The sequence below is a fragment of the Pipra filicauda genome, unplaced genomic scaffold, assembly GCF_003945595.2.
Source record: "Pipra filicauda isolate LSUMZ 115617 unplaced genomic scaffold, ASM394559v2 scaffold235_size1210477_pilon, whole genome shotgun sequence".
Classification (NCBI taxonomy): Eukaryota; Metazoa; Chordata; class Aves; order Passeriformes; family Pipridae; genus Pipra; species Pipra filicauda.
In genome coordinates this window covers 654,812-674,100 of record NW_024104349.1, presented here as the reverse complement: position 1 = coordinate 674,100, position 19,289 = coordinate 654,812, and the positions used below count along the sequence as shown (strand labels likewise).

Sequence of the window (19,289 nt, the reverse complement as noted above, 5' to 3'; positions counted from 1 at the left end):
ATCTTACACAGTCAGATAGGGACAGGACAAGGGGGAACAGCTGTAAACTAGAAGAAAGATTTAGATTAGATATTGGGAAGAAAGTCTTTACTGTGAGTGTGGTGAGGCCCTGGCACAGGTTGCCCAGAGAAGCTGTGGCTGCCCCATCTCTGGCAGTGTCCAAGGCCAGGTTGGATGGGGCTTGGAGCAACCTGGTCTTGTGGAAGGTGTCCCTGCCCATGGCAGGGAGTGGGAGAAAATGGACTTTAAGGTCCCTTCCAACTCAACTACTGGAAAAGCCAGCAATCCACAGCTTGGACAGGTGCACTGTTTGCTGCCTGGATGGCCAGGCCCAGAGAGTGGTGGGGAATGGGTCTGGTGGTGTCCCCCAAGGATCACTGTTGGGGCCAGTCTTGTTTAATATCTTTATTGATGATCTGGATGAGAGGATTGAGTCTACCCTTAGTAAACTCGTGAATGACACCAAGTTGTGTGTGAATGTCGATCTGCTGGGCGATAGGAAGGCTCTGCAGAGGGATGTGGACAGGCTGGATTGATGAGCTGAAACCAGTGGTCTGAGGTTCAAGACCAGGCGCTGGGTTTTACACTTTGGCCACAATAACCCCATGCAGGGCTGGGGGCAGAGTGGCTGGAAAGCTGCCCAGCAGCAAAGGGCCTGGGGGTGCTGATCGACAGGACCAGGTGTGCCCAGGTGGGCAAGGACGCCAATGGCATCCTGGATTGGGTCAGGAAGTGTGGCCAGCAGGACCAGAAAAGTGATTCTTCCCCTGTACTTGGCACTGCTGAGGCACCTCGATTGCTGTGTCCAGTTCTGGGCCTCTCAGCTCAGGAAGGACATTGAGGGGCTGCAGCGTGTCCAGGGAAGGGAACAGAGCTGGGAAGGGTCTGGAGCACCAGGAGCGGCTGAGGGAGCTGGGGGGGCTCAGCCTGGAGAAAAGGAGGCTCAGGGGGGACCTTCTGGCTCTGCAACTCCCTGACAGGAGGGGGGAGCCGGGGGGGAGGTCGGGCTCTGCTGCCAGGGAACAAGGGACAGGAAGAGAGGACAGTCTGAAGCTGTGCCAGGGAAGGTTTAGGTTGAACGTTAGGAAGAATTTCTTCACAAAGAATGATTACACATTGCAGTGTCTTTTCCGACCTAAGTCATTCTTTGCTTCTGCGATCCCATGACTGTGTTACAATCCCGTCGCGCTCCGCGCCTCCCACATTTTAACCCGAAGCCCCCCCGTTCTCGCCCCCCTCCCCTCGCACGCCCCTCACGAAATGGCGGCGCGGGCGGGCCCGGCAGGGGGCGCTGCGGGCGCGGCCATGGCGGCTGCGCGGGCGGGTCCTGAGGCGCCCGGCAGCCCCCGCGCCCGCCGCCGCCATGGCCTTCACGTTCGCCGCCTTCTGCTACATGTTGGCGCTGCTGCTCACGGCCGCGCTCATCTTCTTCGCCATCTGGCATGTGAGTGTGGGGGGCCCGGGGACGCGCCCGGCCCGGGGACGGGTCCCGGAGAGCCCTCAGGGGGTCCCCGGAGAGCCGCGGAGGGAGCGGGGGAGTCGCATCCGGAGCCGCCCTCAGAGGGGGAATCGGCCTGTGTGCGGATAAAATGGGTTTTTATGCGGGCAGATAGTGACTGAATGAGGGGGAATGGCTTCACATGGACAGAGGGCAGGGTTAGGCGGGATACTGGGAGGAAATTCCTTGTTGTGAGGGCAGTGAGACCCTGGCACAGGTTGCCCAGAGAAGCTGTGGCTGCCCCATCCCTGGCAGTGTTCAAGGCCAGTTTGGACGGGGCTTGGAGCAGCCTGGTCTAGTGGAAGGTGCTCATGGCAGAGGGGTTGGAACTAAATGATCTTTAAGGTCTCTTCCCACCCAAACCGTTCCATGATTCCGTGATTTCTTTCTCGAGCCCGGCACAGGGAGAGCAGCCGAACAGGTCCCTGCCAGGGGAGGTGCTCTAGGGGAGGATGTGATGCTTGGCAGGCATTTGTTCTGTAGAAGTGGCTTTTGTACTTCACGCTGCATCTTTTTTTTTTAAATTTTTTTTTTCTTATTTTTATGGCATGAAAAGCTCGAGTGTTCACATGCTTGGGTTTTTTTTATGGATGCACCTTTTAGGCATATAAAGTCACCTGCTCTAGGTGACCCTGCCTTGCCAGGGGGGTTGGACTGGATGATCTCCTCCCAGCCCTAAAAATTCTGTGATTCTGTGATATATGTGGGCTCAGCATTTACTTAGGCAGTGAGGCAAAATATTTGGCAGCTTTTAAGCTTGCTGTTGCTTTTTCTGGACTAAGGAAGCCCATCTCTGGTTCCTGCTGGCCACCAAGATAGTCCTGTGTGAGGTTTGGGGTCTGGGGTTAAGAACTGATGAAGAGGATGTTGGAAATTCATTGCTGGTGGGGAGGTAAAAATGTGGAGAGTGGGCAGAGGTCTTTGAATACCTGAAGAATCTTCTGCTTTCTTGTTTATAAAACCCATTTCCCATGTGTTTTACCTGTGGGCTTATGATGTTAAAATGTCCCTGAACACAACGGCAGCAGTTCTGTGACAAAATGTCACTTTTCATGGATAAAATACACCGTTGCTCCTGGACTGAGCAATCACAACTGTTTCATTTTTCCCCCCCCTAGATTATAGCATTTGATGAACTGAAGACTGATTACAAGAACCCCATAGACCAGTGTAATACACTCAATCCTGTAAGTAGCACACTAGACTTTTTGTTTTGTTAAATAAATATATGTAAAGTGCTTATTTTTTTTTGGTGTTATCTTGATGCAATCTGCCTAGGCAATAGAATTGCATCTGGGTTGACAAAACCTTGCTGTTGGTAGAAATTTTAGGGAAATTCTTTGTCTGATTCTTTACTTTCAAGTTGAATATTCTGACTGTTATTAATCTGTTGGTGATCTTGTCAGCTGTCGTACTAACATTCTTTCAATCTGCTTTCCACATTTTCGGCACAAAGACAGTTGAAAAGGTCAAAAAGATTAAAAGAGTCAAAATTGCATTAAAGGTGTGTACTGCTTTTCAGTTTCGTGTTTTTTTGACGCCACTCCCCTCTCATTTTGTTAGGAACATTTGTAATACTATTAAGCTGTTTTGTTTAGTCTGCCTGTCCATCTGCTCGTTCTTTGTTCCTTGGGGTTTATAACAACTTCATGGATTTCCATATTTTGTGCAAAAACAATTCTGCTTGCTTACCCAGCGGCGTGGGGAAAACTGTTACATGCCTGTCAGGTGTCAGAAAGTAACTTCAGGCAGAAATAAATCGTGTTTCCCAAGCCAGATTTACTGAACTCTGGGGTTAGAGGAGAACAGTTGTTTGTTTTAAGCACTGACCAAGTCAATTCTGATCTTTTTTGGAGGATTTAGGTGGGTGGAAGGCGATAGGAATTATCTTCACTTCTCTATTTTGTGTTCCAGGATCAGGAGTGTGTCCCGGTGTCCTCTCTTGGATGCAACTCTGGCACTCCTTGGCTTAGGAAAAGAATTTGAGGCAAACTGTTTGCCTGCATCTCTTACAGGCCAGCAGCAGAGGGGAGGCTTGTTGAAGGACAGACAGTTTGATCCTGCAGGATTTTGTGCATTTCTCCTGGTTTTTACTCTGTGTGTGCCCAGGCCGGGGGAGGACGGAGGGGCAGCACAGCAGCGTGGCCTGGGCTGAAACTTTACTGTGGTTTAAGTAAATTATGCAAGTTATAAATGAATTTACAGTAGCTGGAAGGGGAAAAAAAGCGCAGCATTTTAGATTTACAGCACATAAATTAAAGTGGTCTCACGGAGAGTGGGGAGGAGCAGAGGTGCCAGGCAGAGGTTGCAGCTCGGAGAGGGGGTTTCCTGCTCGGAGAGCTGCGCATTTAACAGTTTCCCTTGCTTGGTCTGTTCCAGTCATTCCTGCTGCAGTGTGGGAGAGGCCAGTTCTCATTACATGGATGCATTATGGTCTTCCTGCAACCTTTGTAGTGCTCAGATGCGCATGTTTAACCAAATCTTAACCCTGTGCATGGAGTGTCCTTTACATGGCAGCTTTGTGACCTGGGAGTCTGAAATAACTTCATGTTTGCTGTTCCTGTGAGAGCAGATGAGCCCCTAAAAGTGGAGTTGGGATCCAGGCTCTTAAAGGGAATCTGGTAAATGATGCTGGACAAACACACAGGAGGGTTGTTCTCCTGGACAAAGAATCAAAAAATCCCGGTAGGAATTGAGACACCTCAGTAGAAAGATTATCCCAAAATAGTATCTCCTTAGTACACTGCTGATTCCTTCTCTTCCCTGCTCCTGTTATAGTCATGTCTTTTCTCAGCAACCAGATTCACCCTCCCTCGTTTCTGTGATAAATATGGCAGAATGTGATGTAATTAATTCTCCCTTAGGACAGAAAGGGAGGATAAAGTGTGGGAGATTTGAAAAGAGGCAGGTATTTCAGTGTGGGAGTAGGGTTATAATAAACAAGAGAAAAGAAAAACAAATTTCGAGCTGTTGTAGGTAAATAAATACAGATTTTTCAGGCCTGGTGGATCTGTCTGAGCAGGCTGCCAAATGCATTGTGTATTGGACAGGGTGGTGGTTGTTCTGCTATAAATAATTGCCATGTGTAAATGGTAAGTATGCAAAGAAGGGTCTGGGTGAAGGTATTTCCTTGGAAAATTTTGTGTATGACAGCTGAATTTTGGTGGTGTTGATGCAAGTTTCCTTTGTTATTCTTCATTTAGAGAGGCAGGAGGGTGTAGCAAAGGAGGTGGTGAGAATGTTTGTTGGTAGCTGTTAGATTTCTAGGAAGATATTTTTGGGGCTTTAAGAGAAGAATGAAAAAATGATAAACCACTGAAACTTTGATGTAATCGCCCTGTGCAATGTTAGTCACTGCCCAAAAAAAGAGGGGCAGAGTGTGGTGTGTGTGTGTGTGCACACACAGTTTAAATCTTTGGGTGGAAATGGAGTGTTTTTCCTGAGGAGAAGTTTTAGTGGGCCTGAGTTGAGGAGGAGAAGCTTTTACAGATCTGCTGCTTCTCCTGTGGAGTCAGGGTGGGACAGCTGGGGGGATTCAGCCTGGAGAAGAGAAGGGTCCAGAGAGACCTGAGAGCCCCTTCCAGGGCCTAAAGGGACTCCAAGAGAGCTGGAGAAGGACTTTGGATGAGGGATGCAGTGACAGAACAAGGGTGAATGGCTTCCCACTGCCAGAGGGCAGGGTTAGATGGGATATTGGGAAGCAATTGTTGGTTGTGAGGGTGGGGAGGCCCTGGCACAGGTTGCCCAGAGAAGCTGTGGCTGCCCCTGGATCCCTGGAAGTGTCCAAGGCCAGGTTGGACGGGGCTTGGAGCAATCTGGGCTAGTGGAAGGTGCCCCTGCCCATGGCAGGGGCTGGAACTGGATGATCTTTAAGGTCCCTTCCAGCCAAACCACCCTGTTATTCCATGCATGATCCCTTCTGACCCGTGTGATCAGGCAGTAAATAGCACTTGGGGTGACCTGTCGAGACCTTTCCTCTCGTGGTGGGCGTGAGGTTCCGCAGCCCTTTGCATGTGTTTACTCTCTGTACCTCTCCACGTTGTTCCTATTAACAACACTAATACAGCTGGCATTTCATGCTTCCTGTGGTTCCATGGTACCCTGATGATGAGCTCTGTGGGCTTCTGCTGGAAGCATGGTGCTGTAAGGCATGCACAGTGGGAGCTGGGAGGGAAAACTGCCTAATTCCCCCCGAACTGCCCGTGTGGAGCCGACCCGTGTGTGTGACTGGTTTGGTTGGGTGAAGCTCTGCCTGGGGTGTTACATTTTGGCAGTAATTCGACTTTGAGAAGTTGTGGACGTGTGGATACCAAAGCAAAGCTGTGAACCAGGAGAACACAAACATCCTTCTGCCTATAAGCCGTTCTAAGGAGCATGTTTCCTGCTGATATTTCGCTGTTGCATGAGCAGAAATATCACGATGATCTTTTCTGAGGGCCACGTGTAAAGCGTGGAATCTGTCACTTTATTAGAAGCAATGAAAAAAATATCGATCTGAGCATCTGATTTTATAAATTTTTCTACTTGGTCCATGAATATCATGTGAAAACAGCAAGGCAGCACTGCTGGCTGCTGCTTTCACGTTCCACAGTCTTGTTCTTGTTAGTGTTGGTTTTAAATATGATTTTTAAGCAAACACTCACCTCCAAAGCAGCTGAAACGCCACACGTTTTGCTCTGTGTGATCGAAACTTCTAACTCATCTTTTTCTTTTCCAGCTTGTACTTCCAGAGTACCTCATCCATGCATTCTTCTGTGTCATGTTTCTCTGTGCAGCAGAGTGGCTCACACTGGGTCTCAATATGCCCTTGTTGGCCTATCATATTTGGAGGTAATTTTGGTGTGGCTGTGCTCAGTGAATTGTTCTTGTTCTCCCGTTGCCGTGTCCTGTCCCGTGTTCTGGGTCTTGGGAAAACAAAGACGCTTTTTTGACACGACACCGTGAAAGTTTGTGGCTGCACAATAAGAACCATCACTTGGCTTCGTTGGGTGTTTTAATTTTTTATTCTCCTGTGCTGTGCGAGAGTTGTGTTGTGTGTCCTGGTATTCCTTGGTGGGTGGGGGGTAGGATCCAGTGTTTCCCGTGGCCCTCATCCCACACCTCCCTGTGCCCCCGTTCCAGGTACATGAGCAGACCCGTGATGAGCGGCCCGGGGCTCTACGACCCTACGACCATCATGAATGCAGATATTTTAGCCTATTGCCAGAAAGAAGGATGGTGCAAATTAGCATTCTACCTTCTATCCTTTTTTTACTACCTATATGGGTAAGTTTTTCCCCTCAGTCTGAAGTTTTGGCTCAGTGCACCAGAGAAATATTGTACACAGGGATATATTCCTTCCAGTGCCTGAATGGAGCCTCCAGGAGAGCTGGAGAGGGACTTTGGACATGGGCATGGAGCGATAAGACCTGGGGAATGGCTTCACACTGCCAGAGGGCAGGGTTAAATGGGATATTGGGAAGGAATTGTTGGCTGGGAGGGTGGGGAGGCCCTGGCACAGGTTGCCCAGAGAAGCTGTGGCTGCCCCATCCCTGGAAGTGTCCAAGGCCAGGCTGGACGGGGCTTGGAACAACCTGGGATAGTGGAAGGTGTCCCTGCCCACAGAAGAGTGGAGTGGAACAAGATGAGCTTTAAGGTTCTTTTGGACCCAAACCATTCTGGGATTCTGTGAATTTAGCAGAGACTCTCCCAGTGCCTCTGGCACAGCCCAGCCAAGGTCACCTTCCTGCACAGCTCTAAAGACTCGTCAGGAGCAGCACAAGCACAGAACTCCTCACCCACTTCCCCCCTTGATGCCCCAAGAGACAGCAGGGCGGGGGGTGTTGGTTCAGTCTTTGATAGGCAGGATGAAAAGATGCCTGGACTTGCAAGTCCAGACTGGCAAATATCCTTTCCTGTAGCACTGATTAACTCACCCCCAGAATCCCTGTTTAGGCTCTCCCGTTATGTAACGACCACATAAACAAATTAACATTATAAATTCATTTGCACTGGAAGTGTCCAAGGCCAGGTTGGACGGGGCTTGGAGCAACCTGGGATAGTGGAAGGTGTCCCTGCCCATGTTGGGGCATAGAACTGGATGATCTTCAAGGTCCCTTCCAACCCAAACCATTCTGTGACTCTGTGTTAAGGTGTTCATACAGTGCCAACTTTCTTGAAAAAGAATCCACAATCACCATTAATTCTGTTTCAAACACGAGTCTTAATTTGGTCGGAATTACTGGTTTGAGTCTGTATTCCATGGAGCTGGAAAGCTGCAAGCTTTTCTTTTAAGCATAATATAATAAACCCTCAGAGCATTTCCATTAAGAAGCTGAAACATGAATATTTTTAGAGTAAAGTATTTGATGTAAATGTGAATTTTGTTGAAGTAGAAGAGTCATCGTGTCAAATCTTCAGTCACAATCCATGTATCTCACATGAACTTGTTCCTTAGAATATACATTAAATGTGTAACACTGATCAAAGTGATGCATGTTCATCTTTTTATTTTCTTTTGCAGCATGATTTATGTCCTGGTGAGCTCTTAAGAAGACACTCAGCAAGCTTTGTTCCAGTTAAGTGCATGCAAAAGCCACAAAAAACCATGGATTCTTTACAACAAGAACCTCTGACCAAGAATTAAATCCGGAACCCGACGACCGCAATTGCATTAGAAAACAATGACTCCCCTATTTTTAAAATGTTTCCACATTTTACACTTGTGGAAAGACTGTTTTCTTATATTTTCCTGGGACGCTGAAATTAAAGAATTACGTGTAAATTAATATAAAGGTGACTGGGGTTTGGAAAGTTTTGACTTTGCACTGCTAAGGAACAGCCATAACCTTCGAGTAGCTGTTGGTTACTACTAGCCTTAGGACAACTAGGGATTTGCTTTAGGCTGGGCTTTGTAGTGGCTCACTTGGACTTGTGTATCCCACTCTTAACTCTAAATCAGCCGTAGCTCCGAGTGCTTGGGAAGGACTGGAATGCTGTGTTTTGCCCGTAGGTGACGTTGGTCTTAGGATATGAATTCATGGACACAGTTGCAAAAATAGTTCTATTTTGGTTTGGTTTGGTTTTGTTTTTTTTCTGTCTGGTTAGTCTTTCCCTTTTTGTGCATGGTCCAGGTCCTTCTGTATCTCTTCCAAACATTAGCCCTGCTTTAATCTCGAGCCTGTGTCACTGTGGTAGGAGAAGCTGAATTGTCCATGGAGGAATGAATTTAAATAATTTTTTTTTTTTAAATGTCTGTGCTGTCTGATTAACAAATGGATAAACCTCCAACATTTACCAAGTCCAGTAATGAAAACACTCTTGGGTTTAAGAGTAATAAATACTCCAGACTTTCTCAAAGCAGAAAGTGAGATTGTGAAACTGCCCCACTGTTCCTTAGTGCAATAAATGACAATAAAAAACAAATCTCAAATTCAGCAACACCTCCTTTCATCTGGTGCCTTGTTTTGTTTCTAAATTCGGCAGATCCTCGCTGTGTCCATTGCTCAGATTTACATGGATAATTGCATTCCCTCTAAAAATAGAACATGGAATCAAGTAATGTCTGGAAAAGGGAAGCTCTCATTTCCTGCCTTTTTTCATGAAGTTTAAATAGTAGATGGGGCAGGGGGAGATGTTTCACATAAATATTGTAAATTGTGACTGCAAACAGCTGCTTAGACTCCTAATTATTACTCATAAACTTTCTCATTTACCTGTGCTGGAGAACAATGCAGAGTTTCCCAGTTCTAGTAAAACTTTTCCTTTTGTATAAACGGTGTATTTGTTCACTTTGGGTCTCTGGGGTGTCAGAGGCAACAAAAGTTGTACCAGTGTTTGCACTGGGGTCCACCAGAAATCCAGGTACTCCAGTACTGGTGTGTTGGGCAGTGGCAACAGCTGAGGAAGAACAGTATGAGACAGGGCAGGTGTTGAACATCTCTGCCTGAGGAGTGAGAGAGGGTTTGGAAATTTGAGTGTTACAGGTGTCCTGGGAGAGCTTTGGCACCTTAAACAGCCCTGAAGGGCTTCTCTGCCATCGGTTCAGCTGCTTTCTGAGCACTTTTATAACCTGGTATGGAAGATCCCAGAACCACAGAATGGTTTGGGTTGGAAGGGACCTTAAAGACCATCCAGTTCCAACTTTCCACTATCCCAGGTTTCTCCAAGCCCTGTCCAACCTGGCCTTGAACACTTCCAGGGATGGGGCAGCCACAGCTTCTCTGGGCAATCCCAAGAAAGTGAGTTCTGCAGTGGAATTAATTACTGTTAAACATACTTGTTCAGCAGTTCTGCCAGATTTCATTTGGTGCCCCTAAACTCCTATTTCCATGTTATTTATGCTGTTATTTATGAGTGATCTGTCAGAGCAGAGAATTCTGCTTGATCTCTTCCTGGTTGGAATTCCTTCTGTAGCTTTGGGTCTGTCCTTTCTCCTCCACAAATTTTCCCTGTTCCAGGCTATTACCACACCAAGTTTGGGTGCCCAGGGGATGCAGAGTGGCAGTTTCCTCCTCTCTGCTCTGAATTCTTCTCTTTTTACAATGTACTGGGACTAAGAGAACTCAGGCTGTGGTAACTTCAGATCCTCTTCCTGAAGGAAGAAGAATAGTCCTGAGAGCTATTAAAATACATAATACATACATAGAATTGCTTTTCTGATTGTCATTAGTTTTGGAGTTCCAGGAGGCAAAAGATTATGGAGAGAATAAAGAACATTTCTCTCCCTGTCAGCAAGTTTCCTGCTGAGTCATACGATAAATACTTAATATCTGAAACCCATCAGCTGCAAGGATTAAACACCAGGGCACATTTGGAGCAGAGTATTTTCTCTAAGTGGAAACTGGAGGAGTTCCTGTGTCTGCTGTAGGAGTGGAGAAGGGAATGGCAGTAAAAATTAATTAATCTGTAGAAATCACCTTTAAACCTGCGCTCAAGTGTCTGGTTTTAAACATGTTAAAGAGAGAAATTTAAATTCAAGTCAGTTCTCCTCCAACTCAAAGCCACTGGAGCTGTGGTGGAGTCTCATGTCACAACTTCTGACTTGGGAAGGTCCTGAAAAAATCAAAGTTTTATCAAAACCTGCCTGTTCATCTTCCCTTCATGAGTGGATATAGTGGAACAGGAGGGATGGGGACTGTTGGAGGAGTGTTCCTGTGGGATCCTCTCCGGCTCACAGCTGATTGTTTGTTTACTTTCTCTGCTGTCAGCAGGCAGAAGGGCTGTGCCAGAGCCTCACCCACGCAGCTACAGCAGTGTCTCCTCCCGGCAGCCACCTAAAAACCCACCTGTTTGGCTTGTTACAGATCTGTGGTGCGACACCTCCTACTTGTGGAATGAGGGGACCCATTCCTAAATATTCCTGAACACAGGGAGCGGAAATGTGACGTTTTAGAACGAGTTCTTACAGCTCATAAGGGGTGAGCCCTCCAGCCTGGCTTTGCTGAGAGTGTTTGTAAACAGCTCCAGTGTTGTAATTTTTATCCAGCTCCGTCATCCCAACAGGAATCCAGATTATTATATGGAAAGCCAGGCGTGCAGGCCACCAGAACAGCAGTGAGCACAACCACACTTGCAGATGTATTTTTAAGGCAGTGAGTATTAAAGTCACCAAGGAGGGGCAGATGCTGCACATCCTGTGGGATCTCCATCCCCACCCCGGAGTTTCACAGCCGGATTTGGGAGGGAGCAGCTGTGTCCCCCAGGCAGGAGCAGTGAGGAAGTCAAGGTCAGGGGAGAGGGGTCTCATCCACGTGTGTTCCACAGACAGAGATGCCCAGGGCAGTGCCAGCTACCGCGATGCCGATCTCGGCACCGTGTCCGTCGTTGCCAGGTGTGCAGCCAGGTTCTCCCGGAAATCATGGAGGAAATTGTACTGCTGGAAAAGCACAACCAGGTCTGCAGTGAGTGCTCTGTGCTGTCAGAAGAGGCACCGCCCCTCTTAAAAATTTGTTTGATACCCCAGGAGGAAAACTGCACCCTCTAGTCTGGTTTGTTCTTCTTGTGCTTGATCCAACCCTCTGGAATTTTTCGCTGTCAGACACAGATTACAGGGATCTTGGCTTGGATCCCGTCAAGGGCAATGTGAGCCCAAGGTAATGCAAAACATGGTCCTCATAGGTGGGAGCTCAGTGTCAGAATTCAAAGCTGCTTTATTTTGCATCATGGAATGATTTAGGTTGGAAAAGCCCTCCAAGATCACCAAGTCCAACTGTTCCCTCAGCACTGCCAAGGCCACCACTGACCCACGTCCCCAAGTGCCACATCCACAGGGCTTTTGAATCCCTCCAGGGATGGGGACTCCACCACTGACTTGGGCAGCTGTGCCAGGGCTGGACAATCCTTTCCATGAGGAAATTTTCCTTAATATCCAACCTAAACTTCCCCTGGCACAACCTGAGGCCATTTCCTTTCGTCCTGTCGCTTGTTCCCTGGGAGAAGCTGTTCAGCAGCTTCAGCAGGGAACAGCTCAAACCCCAGGGAGCAGCTGTGGAGCATGTTGGAAAGACAGAGGGATCCCTTTGGGAATGGCAGGGACCCTCCCTGGCCGAGCTGTCCCTCATGTTTGGACACGTGTGTCACCTGCTGCAGCCCCGTTACCTTGATGGTCTGTATGGCCCTGGATCCCCTCAGGTTCCTGAGGCTCTCTATCACCTGCTGAGGTGCCAGTGTGTCCGAGAGCTGGAGCAGGAGACAGGCAGCCACTGCAAGGGAAAGGTGTGTGCACATGGATGCACAGCCACAGGCTTGTCCCGGGAAAACCACCCCAGCAAAACTCCCATCAGGGTCACACATCTGTTGGGTTTTTTCCTGAATCCTATTTCTGGGCACTGGCCCATCTGCTGCTGCTCCTGTCCAAGCCTGCAGGCTTTGGAAACATTGTTCTACCCTGCCTTCCTAGCAGCACTTGGGATGCAATTCCTAGGCTTTTCAAGAATGAGTGCCAGTACACCCAGTTAATTCCCCTTCGTGTCTCCTGGCAGTATCACCACCCCTTCCTTCTGGGTCACACACGGGAACTAATGCTCTGGAACACTGGGGTGAAGGAGGATGCAGAGGAACAAGTCCATCCCCTTTATAGTAAGACAAGTTCTTACCGAGACAGGAGCGCCCAAGGCCACCGTAACAGCTGGGAGAGAAGGAAACATCTGGTTGTAAGAAGCTGTGGGAAACTGCAACACCCAGAGACCCCCCCCAGTGCATAAATATATGGACACAATTCTCACCTCAACATCATCAACAGCAGCAGTGGCACAAGGGAGTCAACAAGAATTTCTGTGTATTTTATATATTCTATTTCTATACCTACAGGGATACCTCCTATTTGTTCTTCAGATCTTCCTTAAGTGTCTTCCAGAGAAACTTCAGTTTTAAAGTTCCCTTTCATTCCTGGTAATAGTCCCAAAGGCATGGGAGGACAGAAAATGGCACGAGGATGGACACCCTGAATTTTCTTTAGATCCTACTCCAGATTAAGGTTTTGAGGATACCTGTGAGGACAGCAGGGTTCTGCACCAGCAGGAAAACCAAGGAGTCGGTGGATGTCTGTGCTGGGTCATTCAGGGAACATGGAAAGCTCTTCCCCCCTGAGCTCAGCTACAGGTGTCTAAATAAATTACTTTAAACCAGTTTCATGCAATTTAAGAGGGAATTTTGCACTGCTGGAACCCACTGAGTTCCCAATAAACAGCCCAGGGGCCTGTTATAGAGTCATAGACTGGTTTGGGTTGGAAGGGACCTTAAAGACCATTCCAACCCCCTGCCATGGGCAGGGACATCTTCCACTGGACCAGGTTGCTCCAAGCCCCGTCCAACCTGGCCTGGAACACTTCCAGGGATGGGGCAGCCACAACCTCTGACAAGAGCTGGTTTAGCTCACATCTCCTGCTGCACACCTGCTATCCAGGTAGGCTGGGAGCAAGGAGCCCTTCAACACTCTCTGCTGGACAGAGCAAGGGGAAATGGGACACTCTAATCTTCCAAAGGACGAGTTCTCTCCAAAAAGGTGGAGAAGGAGGAACAAGCAGCTTTTCACAGCTTGAACTAACCCAAAAGACTGCAATTACCATTTCAAACCATTCTGTTTCACCTGCTTATACATCTCACCAGGACCTACTGTATCATTGTTTTCCGGTTATTTTCCAGGCAGCTTCTGAGCTCTTCCAGGATTTCGCAGCACGTGGCGATGTCAGGAGCGTTCCCGTCAGGAATGGGATGGTGGTGCACGCACATCCCGTGCTGTTGGTAGGTGTCTATCAGGTTTGGCACTCGGTATTTTAAGAGCTCTCCTCTGGTACAGAGCACAAATACGTCCTGGATCCCACAGTTCTTCAGTTCTCCTGCCAATGGATTAATACACTTGCAAATAAACAAAAGCCTATCGAGCTCAGGGATACACAGATAAGCTGCTTGGTACTGAGTCTCTTGTTTAATCTCTGAGGTTAAGACAACAGGAGTGAGAAATTTTGCTTTGAGCAGCATTTCCTTCCACTGAGTCTCCCCCACGTTTGCCTTCAGATGATCCAGGTGAGGAGTTTTCTCAGTTCAGAGGGAGTCCTGAGAGAAGCCTCACTAGGAAGCACATCAGCACTGCATCTTTCTGTCCCATCTCCAGCTTAAAATCACTGAGTCCCAGAATGGTTTGGCTTGGAAGGGACCTGAAAGCCCATCTCATTCTACCCCCCTGCCATGGGCAGGGACACCTTCCACTATCCCAAGTGGCTCCAAGCCCCGTCCAACCTGGCCTGGAACACTTCCAGGGATCCAGGGGCAGCCACAGCTTCTCTGGGCAAACCTGTGCCAGGGACTCACCCAGGATTTTCTTCCCAAGCTTCACTTGTCCAAACACTGTGGGGTTTGTGCTATCAGCCTCTGCCCTTCTAGTGCTCACAGGTGAATACTCAGCACAAATCTTTAAATAATCCCATCTTTCCATCCCAACCTCACTTTCCTCTGGGAAGGGGATGTTACCAGTTTGTAATTCATCTTGGTGCTTTAAAGCTGCTTTAAAGATGCCTCATGGTTCCTGTGAAGGACACACAGATGTCTGTGTTGCTCCAGCCTGGAAATACCCCAACTATTTATCCTGTATTTGTAGGGAAGCCACAGGGGAAGTGGCACTGGCACATCTAAAAGTGATCTGTGACTGTGCCAAGATATTTGCTGCAGCTGCACCTTTTTCTTGCCCTTTACACGAGCAAGAGGCACTTTACACACTGGCCAGAAGACTCACCTACATCCTTCTGAAGATTCCTCCTGACATCCTTAAACCTGCAACCTGAAACAAATTATGGACAAAAATTCCCGCTCCAGGTAAGTGACATTTATGGAATGGCTGCTGCAGCTGAAGAGCAGAGCACAGGCAACCTCCCCCCAAAACCAGAGCGAGCAACCAAGCCACACCCCAAGCAAAAAACAAGTTCTTTTTTTTTTTTACAAGTAGATCCCTGGCACAGGAGGCAGTTCAAGCACCATTATCTGCTTAATGCTCTAATGTAATAGGATTAAAAGAAGAAATCTGCCCAAGGTTTTAAGCTGCTTTGGGTTTTCCAGATAAAAAGTTTTGGAAATTTTAAATCAGGGTAAAGCATAAAAAGACACAAACAAAAAAATAAAAATACAAGAAATAAAAGGGGTGGGTAAAGATCAGTTAAGAGCTGAGTGGTCTGGTGACCACAGGAGATTCACCATGGCTGCAGTTTTGGTAGTTAAAAATACAGTGGAAGCTTGTATGTTTATTCTATACATTAAAAAAATGTGATCTTATATTAAGATATTCTATGGATTTGCTCTGTTGTTTCCAAAACAATTATTCCAGTGGTAGATTACAAAATAAGCCACAGAGAATTTTGGGGTACAAGGTATTACCCCTCTTCAGCTTTCAAACATGCAAACTTCAGTGAATGCTTCTTACCTGGAAGGGAGCATAATCCCAGGAACTTGGAAGAGTAGAGAGGAGACAAAGACAACCTATCGGAAAATTAAAAATAAACATAAATCAGAAGGTGAGAGTTTGATTATTTAAATTTATAAGCATCTTGAGGGCAGGTGTCAAGAGGATGGGACCAGACCCTTTGAGTGGTGCCTGGTGACAGGACAGGGGGCAACGGGCGCAAACTGAATCACGGGAGGCTCCATCTGATTATGAGGAAAAACTTTTTGGAGGGCGACAAAATCACAGAACCCCAGAAGGGTTTGGGTTGGAAGGGTGTGGTGGTGCAATCCCCCCTCCTCACCCCTGACTGTGATCTCGTAGTACCCCTGAGTAGTGCTCGTTAGGCCTCGGCCTTGCCAACGCTCAGGCTGAGCTGCTTGGAGCTCGTCAGAAATCCTGCCTGTTCCCAGTGCTGTGCTGTGTGACGAGTCCCTTGCTTTTCTGATGGACATCCCTGGAAACTTTTTGCCTGAAAAACACTTTCAAAGTGTAAGAATGCAAAGTGTGGCTGAGGTGACAGGTTATCACGACTGAAGCCCACTCTCTTTTGACCCTACAAACGGTGTCCCAAAATGAGACCCGCTCAGCTCTCCTGGGCTGTGGCAACCAGAGACCCCCCCCTGAGCTGGGACACCTCTCAGAGGTGGCAACTTTCATGTTTGCTATTTCCTGGGGGATCCTGACTGACAAATCCTGGGCTGACATCTCACTCCTCCGTCCTTCTCCCGTTGGGGAGAATGCAAAAACATTCCAAGTGAGTATTTCACGGAACTCGAGGGGAATTTTTCACGGGTGCCTTGTGCAGACCCTTTGTGTCTGTGTGCATATGCTGTATCAAATGTGCCAGGGACACTGCTTTCTTAAATTCTTAAGTACTTTAGGTTTATAAGTAAGTGAGTGTCATAGTATAGTAAATCATATATAGATCCAAGTTAAATTGTTAACAGGTTAAGAGTTAAGTTATAAGTTAAGTGCTGTTAGATTAAGTTAAGTCATAAGTTAAATGTTAAGTTAATGGTATTAAGTGTTAAGTTAAGCTATAAGTTATAAGATAAGTGTTGTCAGGCCTTTGGGCTGTGATGGGCTGTATTCCTTTTTGTCCTTATACCTTCTGTCCTTTTGCCTCACTTACCTACCCCTCCACAACCACAGCCTCCACAGACATGGAGTCTCTGGACTGGTACTGAAAGTGGTTTTAGATTTTTGTGTGCTTTTTACTTGGTGTATTTTAACTGTTTAGTAAGTAGTAGTGACCCTTGCCACGAACTCTGTTGTGCCATTGCCTTTATATTAAACCTGCTTTCACTGATACCTTTGCTGGTGATTTTTTGAGCGGCCTTAAAACGCTCGTTTCATGGCAAAGGGATTAAAACTCATCCCATTCCACCCCCTGCCATGGGCAGGGACACCTTCCACTAGCCCAGGTTGCTCCAAGCCCTGTCCAACCTGGCCTGGAACACTTCCAGGGATCCGGGGGCAGCCACAGCTTCTCTGGGCAACCTGTGCCAGGGCCTCGCTGCCTTCACAGGGAAGAACAGAGCCCTGGAACTGCCCAAGGAAGATCTGGAGTCTCCATCCCTGGAGATATCGAAAACCCACCTGGATGTCATCCTGCTCTGGGTGAACCTGCCTGAACAGGGGGATCGCCCTGGGCGGGTTCCAGAGGCCCCTTCCAACGCCAGCCACTTCCACTGACAGTTCCCCGGCACCGCTTTAATCCGTTTTCAGGGACATCGCCACCCACCCACAACCCTGGCAGGTGACCAGAGCTCCTCTTGGTCAGAAGAGGGATTTAATGCAATTTCCTGAGGGAAGGGACCCCCGCGGGCGGCGCCTCACCAGGAGATGTGGAGCGGGCTCGGGTCCTCCTCGGCGGCCTCGTCGTCTGAGGAGGCGAAGCCGTCGGCGGGCGCCGCGCTGGGCTGCGGGGAGAGCGAGGGGCTCACCTGGGGGCCAGGACCCTCGGCTGTGCCCCGGCCCCGATCCCGATCCCTCACCGGGTTCACCATGGCGCCGCCACCCGTTCGAACTGGCCCCGCCCACCTACGCATCGCCCAATGGGGAGCTGCGGCTCACAGGGTGCGTGGAGAGCCAAGCGGGCCTCCCCCGGGGCCGCATGAGAGGAGCGCTCTGATTGGTGAGCGGGGGAGGAGGGCGGGCTTTAAGAGACAAACAGCGCAGCCGGCTGTGGCGATCTCTGCGCTGATTGGCTGAGGCCACTTGGCGGGAAGGGGCGGTCTCGCGCCCTGGGGGGCGGGGCTTCGTGAGGGCGCTGAGGGAGCGCGCGGGCGCGTTTCGCTGGCGTCGTTCCATTTTAATCCCTCTTGGATGCGTATCCACCGCTGTTCATGTTCCTGATAGCCATAAGGCCCTGGCACAGGTTACCAGAGAACCTGTAGCTGCCCCTGGATCTCTGGAAGTGTCCAAGGCCGGGTTGGACGGGGCTTGGAGCAACCTGGGCTAGTGGAAGGTGTCCCTGCCCATGGCGGGGGGTTGGAATGAGATGACCTGTAAGGTCCCTTCCAACGCAAGCCATTCTGTGATTCCATGATAAAACACGGAGATGGATGTGAGCCTTCCGTCCTAGCACATAACAGAGCAAGAATGTGCTTGAGCAGGTGCCCTGTAGAGTTTTGGGATGATCATTTTGTGTGCAGAAAACAGAACTTTCTAACGGCGGAAAATGAACAGTCTTTGCTCTCTTAAACCATGCTCTTAATGCCAAACGTTCTTTTCGTGGTCCTGTTTTCTGTTCTTCTGTGCAAATAGGTGTTAGGGCTGTTGCACAGAGTTTTTACTGGACTTTAGCTAACGTGGAGCTTTTAACTGACTTTGACTTTATCTAGCATGGAGTTTTGACCTGAATTTAACTAACGTGAAAGATGGTTCCAGGGGGAAAAAGAAGATTTTTGGCTGCCTCACTTGTAAGAGCTGGGCTGCTGCTTGTCCTCAGGGCATTCAAATGGATCTCTTTTTGCAGCATTTTTCGTTATTCCTTCAGTAACTCTGGCTGTTAATTAATAGGAAGAAATGCATAAATTGATAGTTTGGGATTTTGGTTTTTAAAATTACGTTAAGGCGTTTCTGCAACCTGCGTTTAGACATACACAGAACTAAGTTGTGGAGGAGCCAGGCACAAGCAGGGATTTTTGGCATCAGTTTAGACAATAATGTCACGGGGACTTCCAAGGGTGTTGTTTGAAGTGAAAGGAATGGCTGGGCACAAGTGGTTTGAGTTTGGTGGGATTCCCAGTAGGGCCAGCGCAAGATCTCCAGGTGGGGAGATTTTTGGTTTTTAGTCCTACATTAGTAACTTCACTTCCACAGCTGGAGGTTTTAATGAAACCTTCCCCGAGAAGGATTGTCAGAACAAATTGCTTGGAATGGCAGGATTTAGGGTGGGTCCAGGGAATGAAGAAACAGATGATGGAAGGATCAAGGAGAAGACCAGTTTATTAAACCCCAGAATATGATAGCAGAGGTACAAAAATTACACGACTGAGCATAATGGAGAATTAAAACAATCCAGATGTTGCAGACCAAGATGAGCAGTGGGAAGAAATACATCATAAGGATTGAGGCAACGTGAGGACAGCCAGTCACTGTGGCTGTAAACATCATTTTAATAACTCCTACAGCCACTGCATGAAGGAACAGGTATGCCGTTTGCTTTTATTTTTAGCTCTGGTGCCTTTAGAGATTATGTGCAACACTCGAACTCCTTGATAAAGATGTGAAATTTGCTGTATTTTTATTCCCTTGGGATTGATTTTGCCTCTTCAGGAGAAAGGTATCGCAGACTTGAACTCTGGGGATCATACCTTTATGGAAGCAGCAACATCAGACTGATAAATAAATTAATTAACAGCAACAATGGTA

The 19,289-nt window shown here is 48.1% G+C and overlaps 2 protein-coding genes across 5 annotated transcripts; one reads left to right on the top strand and one right to left on the bottom strand.

Annotated features, from left to right (window-relative positions):
• The first annotated feature begins 1,302 nt into the window (after nt 1-1,302).
• CNIH1 (cornichon family AMPA receptor auxiliary protein 1) lies at nt 1,303-8,919 on the top strand. Of its 2 annotated transcripts, XM_039381639.1 has the most exons (6): nt 1,338-1,444; nt 2,617-2,685; nt 2,955-3,002; nt 6,216-6,328; nt 6,620-6,763; nt 8,001-8,919. In XM_039381639.1, the coding sequence occupies exons 1-6, from the start codon at nt 1,364-1,366 to the stop codon at nt 8,026-8,028; spliced, it is 483 nt and encodes a 160-aa protein (XP_039237573.1). In that variant the 5' UTR covers nt 1,338-1,363; the 3' UTR covers nt 8,029-8,919. The 2 variants fall into 2 exon arrangements, with proteins under 2 accessions (XP_027580240.1, XP_039237573.1); XM_027724439.2 differs by lacking the exon at nt 2,955-3,002 and having other exon boundaries at nt 1,303-1,444.
• A 2,136-nt stretch (nt 8,920-11,055) lies between these two features.
• On the bottom strand, nt 11,056-17,497 carry CDKN3 (cyclin dependent kinase inhibitor 3). Of its 3 annotated transcripts, none has more exons than XM_027724435.2 (7): nt 17,250-17,497; nt 15,390-15,445; nt 14,709-14,753; nt 13,593-13,815; nt 12,574-12,605; nt 12,077-12,180; nt 11,056-11,351 (listed from the first exon to the last, which is right to left on the bottom strand). In XM_027724435.2, the coding sequence occupies exons 1-7, from the start codon at nt 17,459-17,461 to the stop codon at nt 11,268-11,270; spliced, it is 756 nt and encodes a 251-aa protein (XP_027580236.2). In that variant the 5' UTR covers nt 17,462-17,497; the 3' UTR covers nt 11,056-11,267. The 3 variants fall into 3 exon arrangements, with proteins under 3 accessions (XP_027580236.2, XP_027580235.2, XP_039237572.1); XM_027724434.2 differs by having other exon boundaries at nt 11,056-11,354; nt 17,250-17,492; XM_039381638.1 differs by lacking the exon at nt 14,709-14,753 and having other exon boundaries at nt 11,056-11,354; nt 17,250-17,495.
• Nucleotides 17,498-19,289: the final 1,792 nt, after the last annotated feature.

What these genes read in the sequence shown, in the direction of transcription:
- CDKN3 (XM_027724434.2), bottom strand. Translation starts at nt 17,461, where the DNA reads ATGCGTAGGTGGGCGGGGCCAGTTCGAACGGGTGGCGGCGCCATGGTG. An exon ending in GAATCTTCAGAAGGATGTAG is followed by an intron (nt 13,816 to 14,708) that starts GTGAGTCTTCTG and finishes ATCCATTGGCAG; the next exon opens with GAGAACTGAAGAACTGTGGG. An exon ending in GGGCCATACAGACCATCAAG is followed by an intron (nt 11,355 to 12,076) that starts GTAACGGGGCTG and finishes GTGCTTTTCCAG; the next exon opens with CAGTACAATTTCCTCCATGA.
- CNIH1 (XM_039381639.1), top strand. Translation starts at nt 1,364, where the DNA reads ATGGCCTTCACGTTCGCCGCCTTCTGCTACATGTTGGCGCTGCTGCTC. An exon ending in AGTGTAATACACTCAATCCT is followed by an intron (nt 2,686 to 2,954) that starts GTAAGTAGCACA and finishes TTCGGCACAAAG; the next exon opens with ACAGTTGAAAAGGTCAAAAA. An exon ending in TTTTTTTACTACCTATATGG is followed by an intron (nt 6,764 to 8,000) that starts GTAAGTTTTTCC and finishes TTTCTTTTGCAG; the next exon opens with CATGATTTATGTCCTGGTGA.